The sequence below is a fragment of the Mus caroli genome, unplaced genomic scaffold (genome assembly GCF_978045245.1).
Source record: "Mus caroli unplaced genomic scaffold, Mus_caroli_1 scaffold_10, whole genome shotgun sequence".
NCBI lineage: Eukaryota > Metazoa > Chordata > Mammalia > Rodentia > Muridae > Mus > Mus caroli.
The window spans coordinates 80,915,637-80,931,374 of record NW_028227265.1 but is presented as its reverse complement, the minus strand read 5'-3'; the positions used below and the strand labels follow the sequence as shown (position 1 = coordinate 80,931,374).

The 15,738-nt window shown below is 39.2% G+C and overlaps 1 protein-coding gene across 1 annotated transcript; it reads left to right on the top strand.

Annotated features, from left to right (window-relative positions):
- Positions 1 to 8,682: 8,682 nt before the first annotated feature.
- On the top strand, positions 8,683 to 15,021 carry LOC147002451 (uncharacterized). Its single transcript, XM_085844312.1, has 4 exons — positions 8,683 to 8,742; positions 8,840 to 9,001; positions 10,019 to 10,259; positions 14,763 to 15,021. The coding sequence occupies exons 2-4, from the start codon at positions 8,921 to 8,923 to the stop codon at positions 14,972 to 14,974; spliced, it is 534 nt and encodes a 177-aa protein (XP_085700438.1). The 5' UTR covers positions 8,683 to 8,742; positions 8,840 to 8,920; the 3' UTR covers positions 14,975 to 15,021.
- Positions 15,022 to 15,738: the final 717 nt, after the last annotated feature.

Genomic DNA, 15,738 nt, shown 5'->3' with positions numbered 1-15,738 from the left:
CCCAACCCCTCAATGGTCCGAATGGTCATGCTGATTTTCAATGTGTCATTTTAAACAACAACTATTTAGCAGGTGTGAACGTTCCAATTAAATAGCTAGTGCTTTTTGAGGCGATCCTAAGAGCCCTTACCATGTCCGGCTCCATCCCAACCCACTAGCTTTCCTCACTCAGCTGATTAGGGTCACCACTTCAAAATTAGAAAAGGAAGCCCTTGAACCCCTCGTCACAGCTATAGACACACTTACTAACATTAAAGGATCTTCCACACACCAAAGAGAAGTCAAACTGAGCCTGTATGCTGCTGCTAATTTACCGCAGATCTTTACCAATTTCTATTTCTGTCTCAAAAAAAAAAATCTTTTTGATATTTTCTGAAACACTGCCCTGAATTTCCCATAATAAAATTAACTAGTCCAATCTGAAGTATTCCTTTGCAATAACTTATGTTTCCCTTCTCATCTGACACAGTTCCTCTCTGCTGGAGTTCCAGTGCAATCAACTACCTGGGGATACTTTTCCCCAGAGACCTTTCTTAGCGCACTATATCAATTAACACAAAAGCAATTTTGGACCCCCTCCAATACATGGCACTGCCATCTGGTCTCCCTGGAACCTCACGGAGAGGGGCAGATTTCAATTTGTCAAAACAATGCAAATTTCCCAAATTATTTTCAAATTATGCATGTGTACTTTAATGTTGTGCTCATTCTTCTCATAAAAGGGTACTTTGTAAATTCCTCTTAACGGATTCTCCGGTTAGATCATCCCTCCCTTTAAACGTGCTTCCTTTCTCTCTCTCTTTTCTCTCTCTCTCTCTCTCTCTCTCTCTCTCTCTCTCTCTCTCTCTCTCTCTGTCTCTCTCGTTAAATTTGAGGGCTATAAAGGTTAAAATTTATCTCTAAAATTTAAGTGTTTGTAATACCTAAGAACAATAAATGATTAGATATATTTATATCCCATAAATCCATAAATTCACATGTCCATTGCCTAGCAATTACTGTGGGAACACAGGTTTGGGAAAGCAACATAGTGAACATTATAAGATGAGTATGGAGACATTTGAATGAAAGAGAATTGCTCCTGATCGAATATAATAATTTGGAAGTACTAATAAATTATTTTCCATCCAGTATAATAAATTGATTTGGCAGAATATCTTGGCCTGGAAAATTCTGGCATGTGAAAAGATCTATGGCTGTGCTGGCCAATTCAGTAGCCACTCCCACATGTGGCTATTTAGTAAGTGTAAAATAATACTCACTAGCTACATTTCAGGTACCTAATAGCCACAGATAGCCATTGACTATCCTATCAAACTGACAGATAAAGACTATCTCCCTCAACTGCAGAGATTTCTATTGGATATTATGAATGTCTTGGTTTAAGAAGAAAGAAAATATCCACCCAGGAGTCAGAACTACAAAATTCCAACTCCTTAAGCACACTTTGAGGAAGGTCTTTCCCACTAGTCCAAAGCACCACTGAAAGATAAAGGAACCTCTCTGAGGGTATTTTCTAGTTACATTTATTTGCCTGGAAAATTCATGATGTGCTCATTTTTCATAGCTAAATAGTATTTCTTTGTATTAATGAGCCATGTTTTCTGTATCCATTCTTTGATTGATGGACATCTGGGTTATTTCCAGCTTCTGGCTATTAGAAATAAGACCACTATGAACAGAGTGGAGCATGTGCCCTGTTGTATGGTGCAGTAGCATTTGAATATACGCCCAGGAGTAGTCTAGCTGGGTCTTCAGGTAGTTCTATTTCTAACTTTCTGAGGAACCACCAGATTGATTTCCAGAGTGACTGTTCATTTTGCAATCCCATCAGCAATAGAGGAGTGTTCCTCTTTCTCCACATCCTTACAAGCATCTGCTATCACTTGAGTTTTTTATCTTAGCCATTCTGATTGGCATAAGGTAGAATCTCAGTGTTATTTTAATTTGCATTTCCCTGGTCACTAAAGATATTGAACATTTCTATAAGTTCTTCTCAACCATTTGAGATTCCTCTGATGAGAGTTCTCTGTTAAGCTCTGTACCCCATTTCTAAATTGGGTTATTTGGTTATATTGGAGGTTAACTTCTTGATTTCTTTATATATTTTAGATATAAGCCCTTTATCAGATATAAGATCTTTAGTGAAGTTTTTATCCCATTCTGTTGGTTACTGATTTGTCCTATTGACAGTGTCCCAAACATAAAAAGGATATGCATGTATATACTCACTGAGAAGTGGATATTATCCAAAAAGTATTGAATACCCAGGATACAACCCATGGACAATAAGAAGTTTAACAAGCAGGAAGTCACAAGTGAGGATGCTTCAATCGCACTTAAAAGGGGAAACAAAATAATCCTTGGAGGGATCTGGGTGGGAGGAGGGAGGAGGAAGGAGGAGGGAGGAGAAGAGGAAAAGGGAACAGGCTCGGGCAATGAGTGGAAATATGGAGCTTCTGGGTCTGGGAGGCTGGGTAACCCTCTAGAAAATCCCAGAAACTTGGGATAGGAGGGACTTTCAGGACTCAATGGGAGTGACCTTAGCCAAAATTTCCAACAGTGGTGAGAGAGAACAATCTCCAGTAGATAGACAGAGCCCCAAGTGGAGGGATGGGGCTACCAACCCACAGTCAAAAACTTTTGAGCCAGAATTGTTCCAGAACTACAGGGACAAAAATGGAGAAGAGATGGAAGGAAAGGCTGTCCAGTGACTGACGGGCCCAACTTAGGATCCATGTCATGGAGGGGAACCAAGGGGAACGTCACTATTACTGATATTATGATGTGTTTACAGAAAGGGGCCTAGTGTGGCTGTCCTTTGAGAGGGCCTATCAGCAGCCGACTAAGACAGATGCAGATGCTTACACAATCCACTGGACTGAGATCAGATTGGGGATCCCAATAGAGGAATTAGGAGAAGGATTGAAGGAGCTGAAGGGGAGTGCAGAACCCATAGGAAAACCAGCAGTCTCAACTAACCTGGATCCCTGGGAGATCCTGGAGACTGAGCCACCAACTAGGCAGCATCCATGGGCTGGTTCAAGCTCCCCCTCTCCCCATATATAGCAAAGGATTAGAGGACTGCTTGGGAGAAGATGTGTCTAACCCTCTACAGACTCAAGGCCTCGGGGAATGGGGATACCTGGGAGTCGAGGGGGGATCTCTCTCTCTCTCTCTCTCTCAGGCAAGGGGCAGGGGAAATGGGGTGAGAAATTGTGTGTGGGGGATCAGGAGGAGGCAATGGGTAGAATGCAAATAAATAAAGTAATTTAAAAAGTAAAATAACATAAATGGAAGAAGATAAAGAAAAAGAGAGATAAAGAAACATCTTGGTTCGCCTAGGTTATGGATCTGAATAGAATAATTTCATCATTAGTCAGTTTGGCTGACAAGGATCAGCTCTTCCCTCTGCTGTTCACAGTCATCCTGCCACCATTACTACCCTTAGACCCTGGGAATGGCCTTGGTCCGACACACTGGGGTCTTAGAACTACCAAATGACAAGAATAGATTAAAACTGTTTCTTTCAGGACCATCAGGGTTTACTGTCTTCCTCTGTGTGAATGCTTAAAAAAATCCAAGAATCTGTTTTCCCTTCTTATTAGAAATGCCAGGACTGAGATGAGAAGGACCGGTCTTACTGTTCAAAGGAGGATGAGTGCCCACAGGGTAACTGTTAAGAACAGACTAAGAAAGCAGGTTGTGTGTGTGTTGGAGAAAATGGTCTGTTTATTCCTGAAGTCCAATGCTTACTTAATTCAAACAATTACTTTTTTTTGTAGTTGAAAACACTTTTTATTATTCACTATTACAGTGTCTAAAATACTGTCAATACAATAATGTTTACACAATTTATGTTCATGTCACACAGAATATCCTGCTCTACAAAAATATCAGCAGAGATGTTTTGACTTTGACTGGTGAGGAAGAATCATTTTTTGGCATAAATATTTGTCTGACAAATTTAAATTGCTACAGGAACTTATACCTCGAATCTGTCCCCTTTTATTTAGGAGACATTTTGATATCAAACAACTACTTATATTTCTGTATGTACTATTTATATATAACACCATCTCTCATCAATAAGTAAATAGACACTAAGGCGCGTGCACAACCAAAACCTAACCTTGCACAGATTGTAACTAATTTCTGGAAAATTTCTCAACCAAAAGAAGGGCTTTTGTAAAAGCCCCGGATAGGAACAGACTTGGAAAAGATAAACGCAGGGACATCCCTAACAGTGATAAGCTGGATTGGGCACAGCAAGAAACAGAGATATGATGTGGAGTTTATAGTTCAAGCAATGGAAACACATTTGATGCTGTTATTTAGTCTTGCGGCATCTGTTTGCCTATTACAATAATTTGAGAAAGATATTGCTAAAAAGACAGTGATCTCTTAAGACATCTAGTAGAATGACATGGACTGGGCCAGCGCGGTAGAAGGAGGATATAGCATGTAAACTAAGGGTAGAATGAATAGAATAGAACCCAGGGTTTGCTGGTGAGATCTTATTTTCCAAGACAAGAGGCTGAAGAAGCAAGAGAAAGGTATCCAGGTAGAAAGGGGCCAAAGTGGAACGTGTCATGTGATCGGTAGGATAATGTGGACTGTCCAAATTAAATCCAAACGTACAAATGAATCCTGGATTTACAGAGTGGGACTCTGCCCAGAGGAAACATACAGCTACAATTTAACTGAAGCTTGAGTCCCACAGGCCCAATACTATCAAAAGACTTTTAACTGCTATGTTGTTTTTGGACAATTAGGGTACCATTTATTAGGTTATAATAATGTTCCAAAAATATCATTTTTAAGATGAGAGTTAATTCTATTCCTGGTAGGCTTGCCTTACAGTCTTTCACTTATGCTTAAGAAAATTAGTTTGGATTTTTTTTTTTTGGTTTTTCGAGACAGGGTTTCTCTGTGTAGCCCTGGCTGTCCTGGCACTCACTTTGTAGACCAGGCTGGCCTCGAACTCCGAAATCTGCCTGCCTCTGCCTCCCGAGTGCTGGAATTAAAGGCGTGCGCCACCACGCCCAGCTTAGTTTGGATTTTATTGCTTATGCCTGATGCTGCACTGGGATGTTCAGTTTGTTTCTTTATATTTTTTTCTGATTATCATAGGATGAAACAATGCTATATACCTTTGTGCATATATTTCTGTGTTTTTATGTTATTTCATGCTACACAGTGACTATAAGCTTAAGACTATATCATGCTACATTAATAACAGTAGTCATTAGAAAATAAATACTTTGAATCCAAAGTAATCCAAGATTATAATGTACATAAATTTCCATAAAAGAAGATCTATTCTAGGTCCCCATTTTATAGGTTAGGAAGTTGAGGTATCAAGGGATTAAGTAACATCTAAATTTTGGAGTATTCATAAATGCCCTAGAAAAATGTCTAACCAGAATCTGCATTCTCATTTTGTATTGCCTTCTAAGAACTATCATTAGAACTTAAGTCTATTAATTTTGGCCACTTTTTGAAAAATAAAAATGCAGTACATACATGTCACCCATGAATTATCTTTTTCTTTCTGGTTGGAGACAGCATGATTTTAGTAGAACATCAGCTATGAAGACAATGATAGGGGTTAGAATGACCATAGAGTGACTTGGAATTATGTATGAGATTCCAATTTTGGATTCGTTTTCAGTGTTTATGGCCATGACAAATATACAACCCTTCTACTTGGGACTCAAAGCAGAGGTGTGTGTGTGTGTGTGTGTGTGTGTGTGTGTGTGTGTGTGTGTGCGCGCGCCCGCGCGCGCCCGCGCGCGTGTGTGCTGTGTATTAGTAATGGCAGACTCTTTTTCTGAACTTGATACTCTGAGCTCTGTGTTCCTCTCTGATTTTATCATCCATGAACTGCAGGGTTTTGAAGGCAGAGCATATGTCATTATGCTCCTTCATACTTAGCAGAGCAGCTTTCCCCCTGTGTGCTGCAGGTACTCGATACATGGAAAGAATTATGCCAATGTTTTTTTTTATTTCTGTTTTTGGGGTGTGTGTGTGTGTGTGTGTTATTTTTATTGGACATTAGAGGCAACGACTTAGGGTAATTTTCTCATGCTCCTTGTAGCTAAAATTTGTGTTTTTACATTTTTTTTTTATTTTTGCTTTGACTTCATTTTTGTTTAGGAGTTCATGGCCTGGAATGTGCTGAGGACATTGATGTCTTTGTCTTATATCAGTGCTGATTTTCCTGGTGACAGCTTGAAAATCAGGCCTAACTGTAGGAGCTGAATAACAACATCAGGCATTTAAACTCTGCCTTCCCTTTGACAACCAATGCTTCTTCCGCAGACTCTCTGACCATACAAATACAGTTGTATTAGGACTTTGGAAGCGTTTGTGCTAAGCACCACACCATGATATATGCAAGATCAGCTGATTGTCTCAACTGAAAAAATAAATAAATAAAAGGATCCTGCCTCATCTAGTGTCAGTAATGAATATTGCTATAATTTCAACAACTATGGCATTTTTGTCATTAAGAGCCTTTTCAGTTTCTGAGATCTTCATGTTGAGTCATCCAGATAGCCTGGTTCCATCCCTAATAAACGATGGGAAGAGAGTAGGAAATAGCCATTTCCCAGGTGGCAGGGGCACATATTTGCAGTGTCTGAACCCTCTTTAGGCAACACAGTTGAAGGCTGCATGATGAATGAGCAGCCACTGATTGGTCCTATTGTGCGTTTGTGATTCTTCTTCATTTTTTAAAAAAATCCCTCCATTTAGTATGCAAAAGACATTGCTGGCGATCAAAAGCAGATATGGGACACATGCACCAAGCCAAAATATAACAATGATTTTTTTTTACTCTGTTTTGTTGGATTGATCACAGTTTCTTTGACTGTCCTATGGGTCACAAATTGCCAAGAGTTGTTCATATGTATTTCTTATAGCCCAAACCTTGACTTTTTGACATACCATTCAAGGAGTGACATTGACAGTTCTATTGTCCTGCATTTTGTTCCTTATTTATCACCCTTCACTGTTCTCCTCTCTCTCTCTCTCTCTCTCTCTCTCTCTCTCTCTCTCTCTCTCTCTCTCTCTCTCTCTCTTTTTCTCTCTCTTGTTCTCCTATGCAGTTGTTGAAAGTAATGGCTTGACTAGCATCTCATAAGACAACTTCTGATAGACTTTCAGTTTCTGATAAGTTCAGAATGTATAACATGTCACTAATTGTTCAAAAAAGTCTACATACTAATGATGTTTTCCTGTGTCTGATCTTAAAGGCAATGAAGGCCATCCCTAAGCAATGATCTCCTCAGTAAGAGTTGGGGAAGCCAGAGGCCAAAATAGAATGCCACTGTAGCCTTTGATTGGTAAAACCACAAGAAATTACATAGTGAGTCCCAAGATGTATGTCAACAGAATCACCTTCACGCTCACGTAAGAGTAGAAATGGGGAGGCCCAGCTTTGGAAAAAATACTTTTTTATGGAATGAGCATTTGCATGTTTTTTTCTAATCCGGAAATTCCATTTTAAAGACCCCATTTGCTTAAGGTTGTTTTTAGCATCAGAGAAAGAGTATTACAGTGAGTTGCATCATAGTTCCTCAGAGACGTGCTTACTGGGAACGTAGAAGTGGGCCCTTATTTCAAAAAAGGTCTTTGAGATGTAACATAAGGATCTCTAGATACGATTGGCCTGTATTAGGATACAACCTAAAGCTGAAGAGAACCGAGTTTATAAGTAAATAGAAGGAACAGAGAGTAGGATGTGTGAAGACTGAAGAAGAAACTGAGATGATGGTTCTTTATGGCACCGTGGGCTTTGTTCTTTGAACTGTGCCTTCCTATCCCAGTCAGTCTGCTCAAGCCCAATTCTCCACTATCTCAGAATGAGAATGCCTTATAGCCTTTAGCCAGTTATGTCAGACAAAGTGATGTCATCAAATGTCTGCTCTGGTCCAATCGGACTGGTGACTTTAAAAAGATCGGTGATGTAGATAGGTATCTATAGGGTGAGTGGGTATGTGAGGTATGTTGCAAGCAGTGGTTCTCAACCTGTGGGTCATGGCCCCTTTGTGGATAGAATGTACCTCTCACAGGGGTCACTTAAGGCCAATGAAATATGTAGATATTCGTAATTCAGAACAGTAGCAAAATCAGAGTTATGAAGTAGTAATGAAGACAACTCCATGATTGGAGGTCCCCACAACAATTGTATTAAAGGGATGCAGCATTAGCAAGGTTGGTAACCACTGAGATCACAGATAGTCATCTGCAGAGAGACTTGACATGAGTCTCACCTTCACAACATCTCCATCCTGTACCTTCAACATCGAGGACTTCAGGAAGGAAGATGTCTGCCCTTGAAGTCACCCACCTGCCAAACTCTGCTGTGGCAACTACAAATGAACATGCAAAGGGTTGTCTGTGACACTAAAGGACAGCAATATAGGACATAAAGGAGCCCTGATAGATGTTTACAGCTACTGAAAAATGCAGGTTGTAAAAGTAAACACTGGGGGGAAGACTGGGTCTGCTGTTGTTACAGGTGAATTTATATTGAGTTCCAATTTAGGTTCAGGAGACACCTGTCGGTTCCCCTGAGCCCAGAGTCCCAGCCTAGTTTCCTGTTACTCTACCTCTGAGGTCACAAAGGCATAGTGACAAAAGCTTGAGAGGCAGAATAGCTCCCTTCGCTTATGGATTGGAGTCTGTTCCTGAGGAAGAAGGTGTGGGTCTCGGAGCAGGAATATGATTCTGGGAGTGAGTGTTGCTGGATTTATAACATTAGTATTTAGAGATAATTATGTCTGCTCCTCCGTTGCCCCTTTATTACAGAACCCTTTTGTTCTGCCCTTAGAAAACCGTCTATAAGAAGAAGGATATTTGGGCGAGTATGGTGGCACACACCTCTAATCACAGATCTCTGGAGGCATGAGCAATGAGGCAAGAAGATCATGAGTTGGAAGCCAGCCAGAGCTCCATGACAGGCAATACCTGTCTCAATATTCTGAAGAATGGAGTTAGTATCGAGTAGTTGAGCACTTTTGTAAATGCTGAAGGTCTTCCCTTTGTGCCTATCACTAGAGAGAGAATGAGAAAGGGATGGGGAAGGGAGAGTAGGTGATGGAGATAGAGGTAGGGGGAGAGGGAGAAAGAGAATGTGTGTTATACATATCCACATACATATATACATACACATATATACATATATAAATATATATCTCCAAAATTTAGAAATTCAGATACCTACAGTAGAGGAATAATGGATTCAATTGGTATTATGTAGTAGTTCTCTTGTCATAGTGATGTGTTTGAGCCCTCCTAGACAACTGAAATGGTTATAAGAATTATATTTAAACTTTGGTTTTGTCTATCTTATACATTTATACACATAAATACAAACAATCACATGATAAAATTTGATTTACAAATTAGACACAGTCATGGATTAGAAATGACTAGCATATAATGAAAACATTCTACCAATATACATTTATTAAAGATTTTTAAAACTCATTTTTCTAAAATATTTCCATTTATGATGGATCCTGTGGTTGGCAATCTGGACCCCAGAGGACAATTCACAGTTAAAAGGGAAACCACTTTATGATATAACAGTAAAAACTGATTATGGTGCTAGTGAATGACAAGTCAATAGATTATATATTGCATAATTTTGTACTAAATTTTAAAAATCTCAAACTAAAAATATATAATTTTTATTCTGCACAGATTTGTCTGCAGAGAAAGAAAGAGATGTATGTAAGCCTTAGGTGAGATATTCATTTGGGTCTGGGAACCAGAAGAGCCAAAGTAGAGAGGCCCTCCACAAGGAGATGTATATTATTGTAATAGTATAGGTGTAGGCTTGTGTGGCATGCCCCTGAGAGATAATGTATTTTTTTTAAACAAACTTATAGAGAAGAATAAATAATGGAGAGGCATGAATAAAATATATGTTCTTTTAGATAATGTACTTCACATAGACTTTTAAATCAAGTAAAGTTTATTATTATCATTGTTGCTGTTATTATAGGTGGACATGTATGAGATCCCATGGGCATGCAGATACCATGGCCGTAGCTTGGTAGTCAGCAGACCATCTTTCTTAATTGATTCTCTCCTTCCACCGTGGAACTCTAAGATCAAACTAAGAACATCAGGCTTGCGCAGCATCTTTACCTCCTACGCCGCCATTTCGCCGTCTTCTTCTGACCATGTTTTAGTGCAGACGTTAACATCCTTACAAAGAACCTTGCACGCATCGGAAGACAGAGGTAGGGAGTAGGGAGCTGTATGAACTACAGACTCTTTACCGAGCAGCCAACGTGCCGTGCTGTAGACAATTGCAGCTGTGTCTTCAAGCAGGAAGTTTCAAAAGAAGGAGCATGTATGTGAGTTATTTCATCTGAAATAAGTTGTGCCTCACATCGCTCCTATAGCCGGATAATTTGCCTGTGACAAAGGCCCGGAGAATGTAATTTGTGGTGGCCTTTGAAGAAGTTTTCCTGTTTGCCCTCCTTAACAACCATCGAGACTACAGTGTCCCGCTGTTGCTTTTGTCCCAGTTTTGAATGCGGCACTTATAATTACAGAGTGAATCATGGGAGCCGTGTCCCTGTGCTATATCCCCAGCATCCGTACATAATGAAGGGAACACACACTCATTCAATTGGGGTGCCTTGAGATAATGAGGCCCGTGTGAGGGAGTCCTGCTCAATGTGATTCCCTCATTCCCTGTGAACTTGGGGGAAATTGTTTCTCGATGTGCTTGTTAGCACTGGGGGACAGCTAGACAGTTTTGCTCCACCTGAATATTTACATAGACTTTCACTCCACTTGTCCGTTGCAACCAAGCTTGGCGGGAAAGTAGTACTGCATTGAATGCCAAGACGCAGGTAGCTGCCCGGTCTATGAGTTAACGCTATCTGCATATTAAAGGGAGCCGTGGAAAGAAAACTGAAAATGTTGTTGGCGTCTGAATGTGCACCACAGGTATAATGAGATTATTGCACATACATTTGAAAAACCGTCATGGCTATGATCTGAGTCCTATAATCTCCATTTTCATAATAGGTGCAAAAACTGGCAAGTTGTTCTTCGAATTAATGAGCAAATGATCGCTCTCTTCACGTTCACATTTTTATTCTGGTCAGAATTTCATAGACGTGTTATGACAAGATGTAATCTGGCCCACTTTCATCGCCTGGTTTTAATTCTACTTTATGCTTGTTTAGTGATAAAAAAAAATCATGTTTTGTTAAATATCGGGCTTCTGATAATGGAACAAGTGTAAACTGGGCAACACCTAAAATATTTTGCTTTGGTTACAGAGATTCAACTTTTTGCTAAAATATCTTCACACTGTGTCTCAGAAAAATGAAAAAAAAAGTGCTCCTTTAAAATGGTTTTTAAAAATCCCTAAATTCAATTTACTTATTGATTAATTACTCATCGATCCATAAATCCAAAGACGATACATAGATGTGAGGTAAACAGTGACTTCTCAAGGCAGGGATAAGATGAGCAAGGTTTATACTGGTGTGCACATAATTATTCCTTTTAAACTATTATCATTTCTTTATGGTGAACGCATAATAAAATGCCTTCATCTAGCCTTTAAAATATACAGGGACTTATTTCTTACACAAAAGAACTATCCTTTAATTCAAAAAAGGCTGTACAGGAAGGCAGTTGAACATGTCTTCTGTGCAATGTTAGAGGAAGCCACCCTGTGGGTACCTCTCAGAGCCTTTGGTGGGGCTCACTTTCACATATGCCCTTCAGATGCTGCCTGCAGAGCACCGTTAGCTGGGGACAACCCACAGAACAGTATCAGACTCACCCCATGGGCCCAATTGTGGGCATAATCAATCTCACTCTCAGGGTGACACACATTGAAAACAGGGCAGCAAAGGTTTACCTCTCAGAGCAGCTCTCTATGTGGGACTGGAAAAGCTGAATATTTTCTTTTTTCTGCCTTTCCTGAAACCTCTATAGTCACTCTGAATTATTGATTAATGGAAACATTCAAAGATGAGAAACGTTTTGGACTTCTCTGTCTATGTTAATCAAAACTACAGCTTCTGCTCTTCCCAGTGTGTTTCAAAACAACAGGCACACTGATTTATTGAAAGAACCAATAGTAAGCTGCTTTACAACACTCTTCCTCTGGGGAGACGCAGTGGTGTATCAATTAGGCAATATGTGGCATGGTAAAATATTTTATCGACAACTGTTAAAGAATATTTAAATGGGATTAAAATATAGTCCTAGATATGCTAATTCTTTTTTTTTAAAAGAGAAATGTGTTTTAACAGAGAGAAGCCTAATAAAAGATAGAATATAGATATGTTTGTAGATAAAAGTCAGGAGAAGAGAATACAAAGAAACAATGTTGTCTTGCAGTCTTGAAGGCAGAAGCTTTGACTGTTGACTGATCACATATGCTTGAAATTAAATCTAGGATCTGCCTATGCTTTGTCACAAATGAATTTTATAGTTAACTGATTCAGTCACTACCTAGTAAGACTGAATGAATAGTTTTCCCTAAAAAAAGAAGAAAACTTCTCCTTGCAAATAGACAAAGAACATCACCAAAACCCACAACCAGACCAATGGCAGCACTGTCGAGTCCGAGTCCAGGCTCAACAAATATATCTACAATGCTAATCCTGCACCTAAGACTCAGAGATCATTTCAGAAAAGCGGGGAGAAAGATTTTAAGAGCCAGAGAGACAGGGAGTTTGCTGTGAGAGTGCATCTCCTAGGAATATTAGATGCTAAACCTATAAAAATCCCAGCCACATGATTGCCTAAGCATGCCCTGAACAAAGTCAGTCTTAGCCATGCGATTTGGGGGCTAGGCAAAAATCCAGAAATCCTTGACCTTGTACAGAGAACTACAGGAAACTAACAAATGGCAAAAATGGGAGTAGTCTTTCTCAGGAAAGAACACAGCAATTGCTTGTCCAATACCAATCAATAGTCAGCCCTGAAGATGTATATGCAAGTAATGTTATAGAGACCAAACAGGTGGAATTTTTATATTTTTTGGGAAAAAATGATGTACCTATTTATATATATGTATATAGAAAAAATTAATAAAAATAGTTCACTGATTTAAAAAAGAGCAAGGAGGATTACATGTGAGGGCTTGAGGGGAGGGAAACTATATAATTATAATTTTCAAAAAATAAAATACACAAAAACGGAAATGTTGTTTAAGAACTATTCTTTAGCATAAGGGTCAATGTGGGTTTAATGTTAGCCAGGACACCCATTTAATGATATACAAACAAAATTTCACAAAACATTGCCGATATAACTAACAAATTATATATATATATATATATATATATATATATATATATATATATATATACATACACATATGTGTGTGTGTGTGTGTGAGTGTGCACGTATTGTGGTAATGCACATGTGTTATGAAATTGTGTTTATGTATATTTGGGGGATATGTACATGTGTATTTAGCTACAAATAATATTACTGTTCTTTGGTTGGGTTGGGAATTGGAGTTACAATGTAACAGCACATTAACAAGTGAAAGTCAGACCAAATACAGCCCAATCCCTACAGCAGCTGGCACACACATGTGTCCAACTGCTAAACATTATTTTTCTTGTAGTTCTAAAGGAAGGCCAAACTAAGGTTGCCAGGTGTTCAAAAAATTTAAACATATTATCAAATATAAATTTTAGGCAACATGTTAAGCAAGAAACCAACCAACCATGGTGCTTTGTCAAAACATATCCTAGACATAATAACAGCTACATCTAGAGTAGCTGTTCACAATCTGTCCCTTATAACCTCTTTGGGGGTTGAAGGACTCTTTCACAGGGGTCCCATGTCAGATATCCTGCATATCAGACATTTACATTATAATTCATTACAATAGCAAAATTACAGTTATGAAGTAGCATCAGAAATAATTTTATGGTTGGGGAACACAACATGAGGATGTACATTAAAGGGTCGTAGCATTAGGAAGGTTGAGAACCACTGCTACGGAGCAAAGTTAAAAAACAGTCTCTTCTATGGCATTAGAAGTGTGTGTATATGAAGGTAGTTATGCTTGCTTCTCTTTGAAGTTTGTAAGTAAGAAAATACTTGCTTTTCTTTAAAGTGATACTTGCATCATTTTTCTCATAGGATAAGACATGAGCAGTTAGTCATTTTGGGATGTGTTGCACATGTGCTCTGGGACAGCCACTTTATTGGGAGTGACAGATCAAGCCCATGTTTTCAAGGTTCTTAGAAACATAGTGAGAGAGGAGTGATCATGAATAAGATGGAGATAAATGAACTGATGAGAGGTGCTGGTAAGGCAAAGGTACACAATGTAAGGATGGGCACTCTGGCAGGAATAGCCCATAATTCCCATCTGAGTGTGTTAGCTGAACTGACACCCACATGGTATGAGGATTCAGTTAAATGAATGTATCACAAACGAGACTCCTAAGTAGCAGCATGAACAATGAAACTACCCTCCAAGGTAGAATCTACTTAGCAGATTGGACAAAAAGGTAGTTGAGTGGAGAGAAGAAGACAGAGTAGAGAATGATTTTGAAGGGAAGTTCAGAAAACATACAAGGGTTTTTTGTTTGTTTGTTTGTTTTGTTTTGTCTTGTTTTTTAACACAAACTCATTTTCTAATCTTTCTTCTCTCTCTACTCTACTATTGTCCAAACAAATGTTAGCATATAAGTGAATCAATTGGGAGTCTCACTGAGACAAAATTTCTTATTCATTTTGTATAGGATTCTGTGTCTCTAAGAAGCTTTCAGCTGAGACTCCAAGATCTGGTCCTCCTGAGAGCAAAGGCCTGTACAATGACAGGGAGCCAGACTTAATTCTACTTTTTAAGAATGGCAAGCAGGGTGTGAGGAGAGATGCTAGAGGAACAGAGAAAGCCAGTAATGTGGATAAGGCATTCCAGCAACTACTGAAAGGAGAAGCTTGGAATTATTAAGGCTTTGAAGAAAGAAGCATCCTACGTTGTCAACACAGAGGAGTCAAGTTTGCCAGTTAAACCTCTAAAGAAATGGAAGAACCACTCTGGATATTTGATGATCTTAAAAACTGTGGTCATTTTGATGGAGTTCTTTATTTAAAATTGTTACATACATTACTGAATTTTAGTAAGTCATAGGAATCTATGATTTGAAAGCTTGGAGGTTGACAAATGGTAGATTAAAGACAAAGTTAACATGTCCCTGGCTTTTGTCAATAAAGTTTTATTGGAACATGTGCGCGTGCGCGCGGGCACACACAAACACTCTCTCTCTCTCTCTCTCTCTCTCTCTCTCTCTCTCTCACACACACACACACACACACACACACACACACACACACACACGCCATCCACCACCACCACCACCACCACCACTACCACCAGCAAACCAAACCAAACCAAACCATCCAAAGAAACTGTAGTCATGACCCAAGAGGCACTGGCACTGAATGTGGATGTCATGAAATAGTTCGCAATCTTTAAAGGTTTTTAAATTCACAGCCACCAAAAAGTATTTAAAAGTTGAATGCATAACAAGTCTCAGGTGTTTCTAACTTTGTTCACCCTTGCGGTATCACATGGTTTCACTGTAGCCTTAGTTCTGAACATAGGGCCTGCATACTGTCTGCAATACAATGGTGGCCAGTGAACACTGCTTGGAACAGCCTGGTGCAGATTCAAGACTATTCTAAATTATGCACTATGGTGTTTGCAGTCTATGG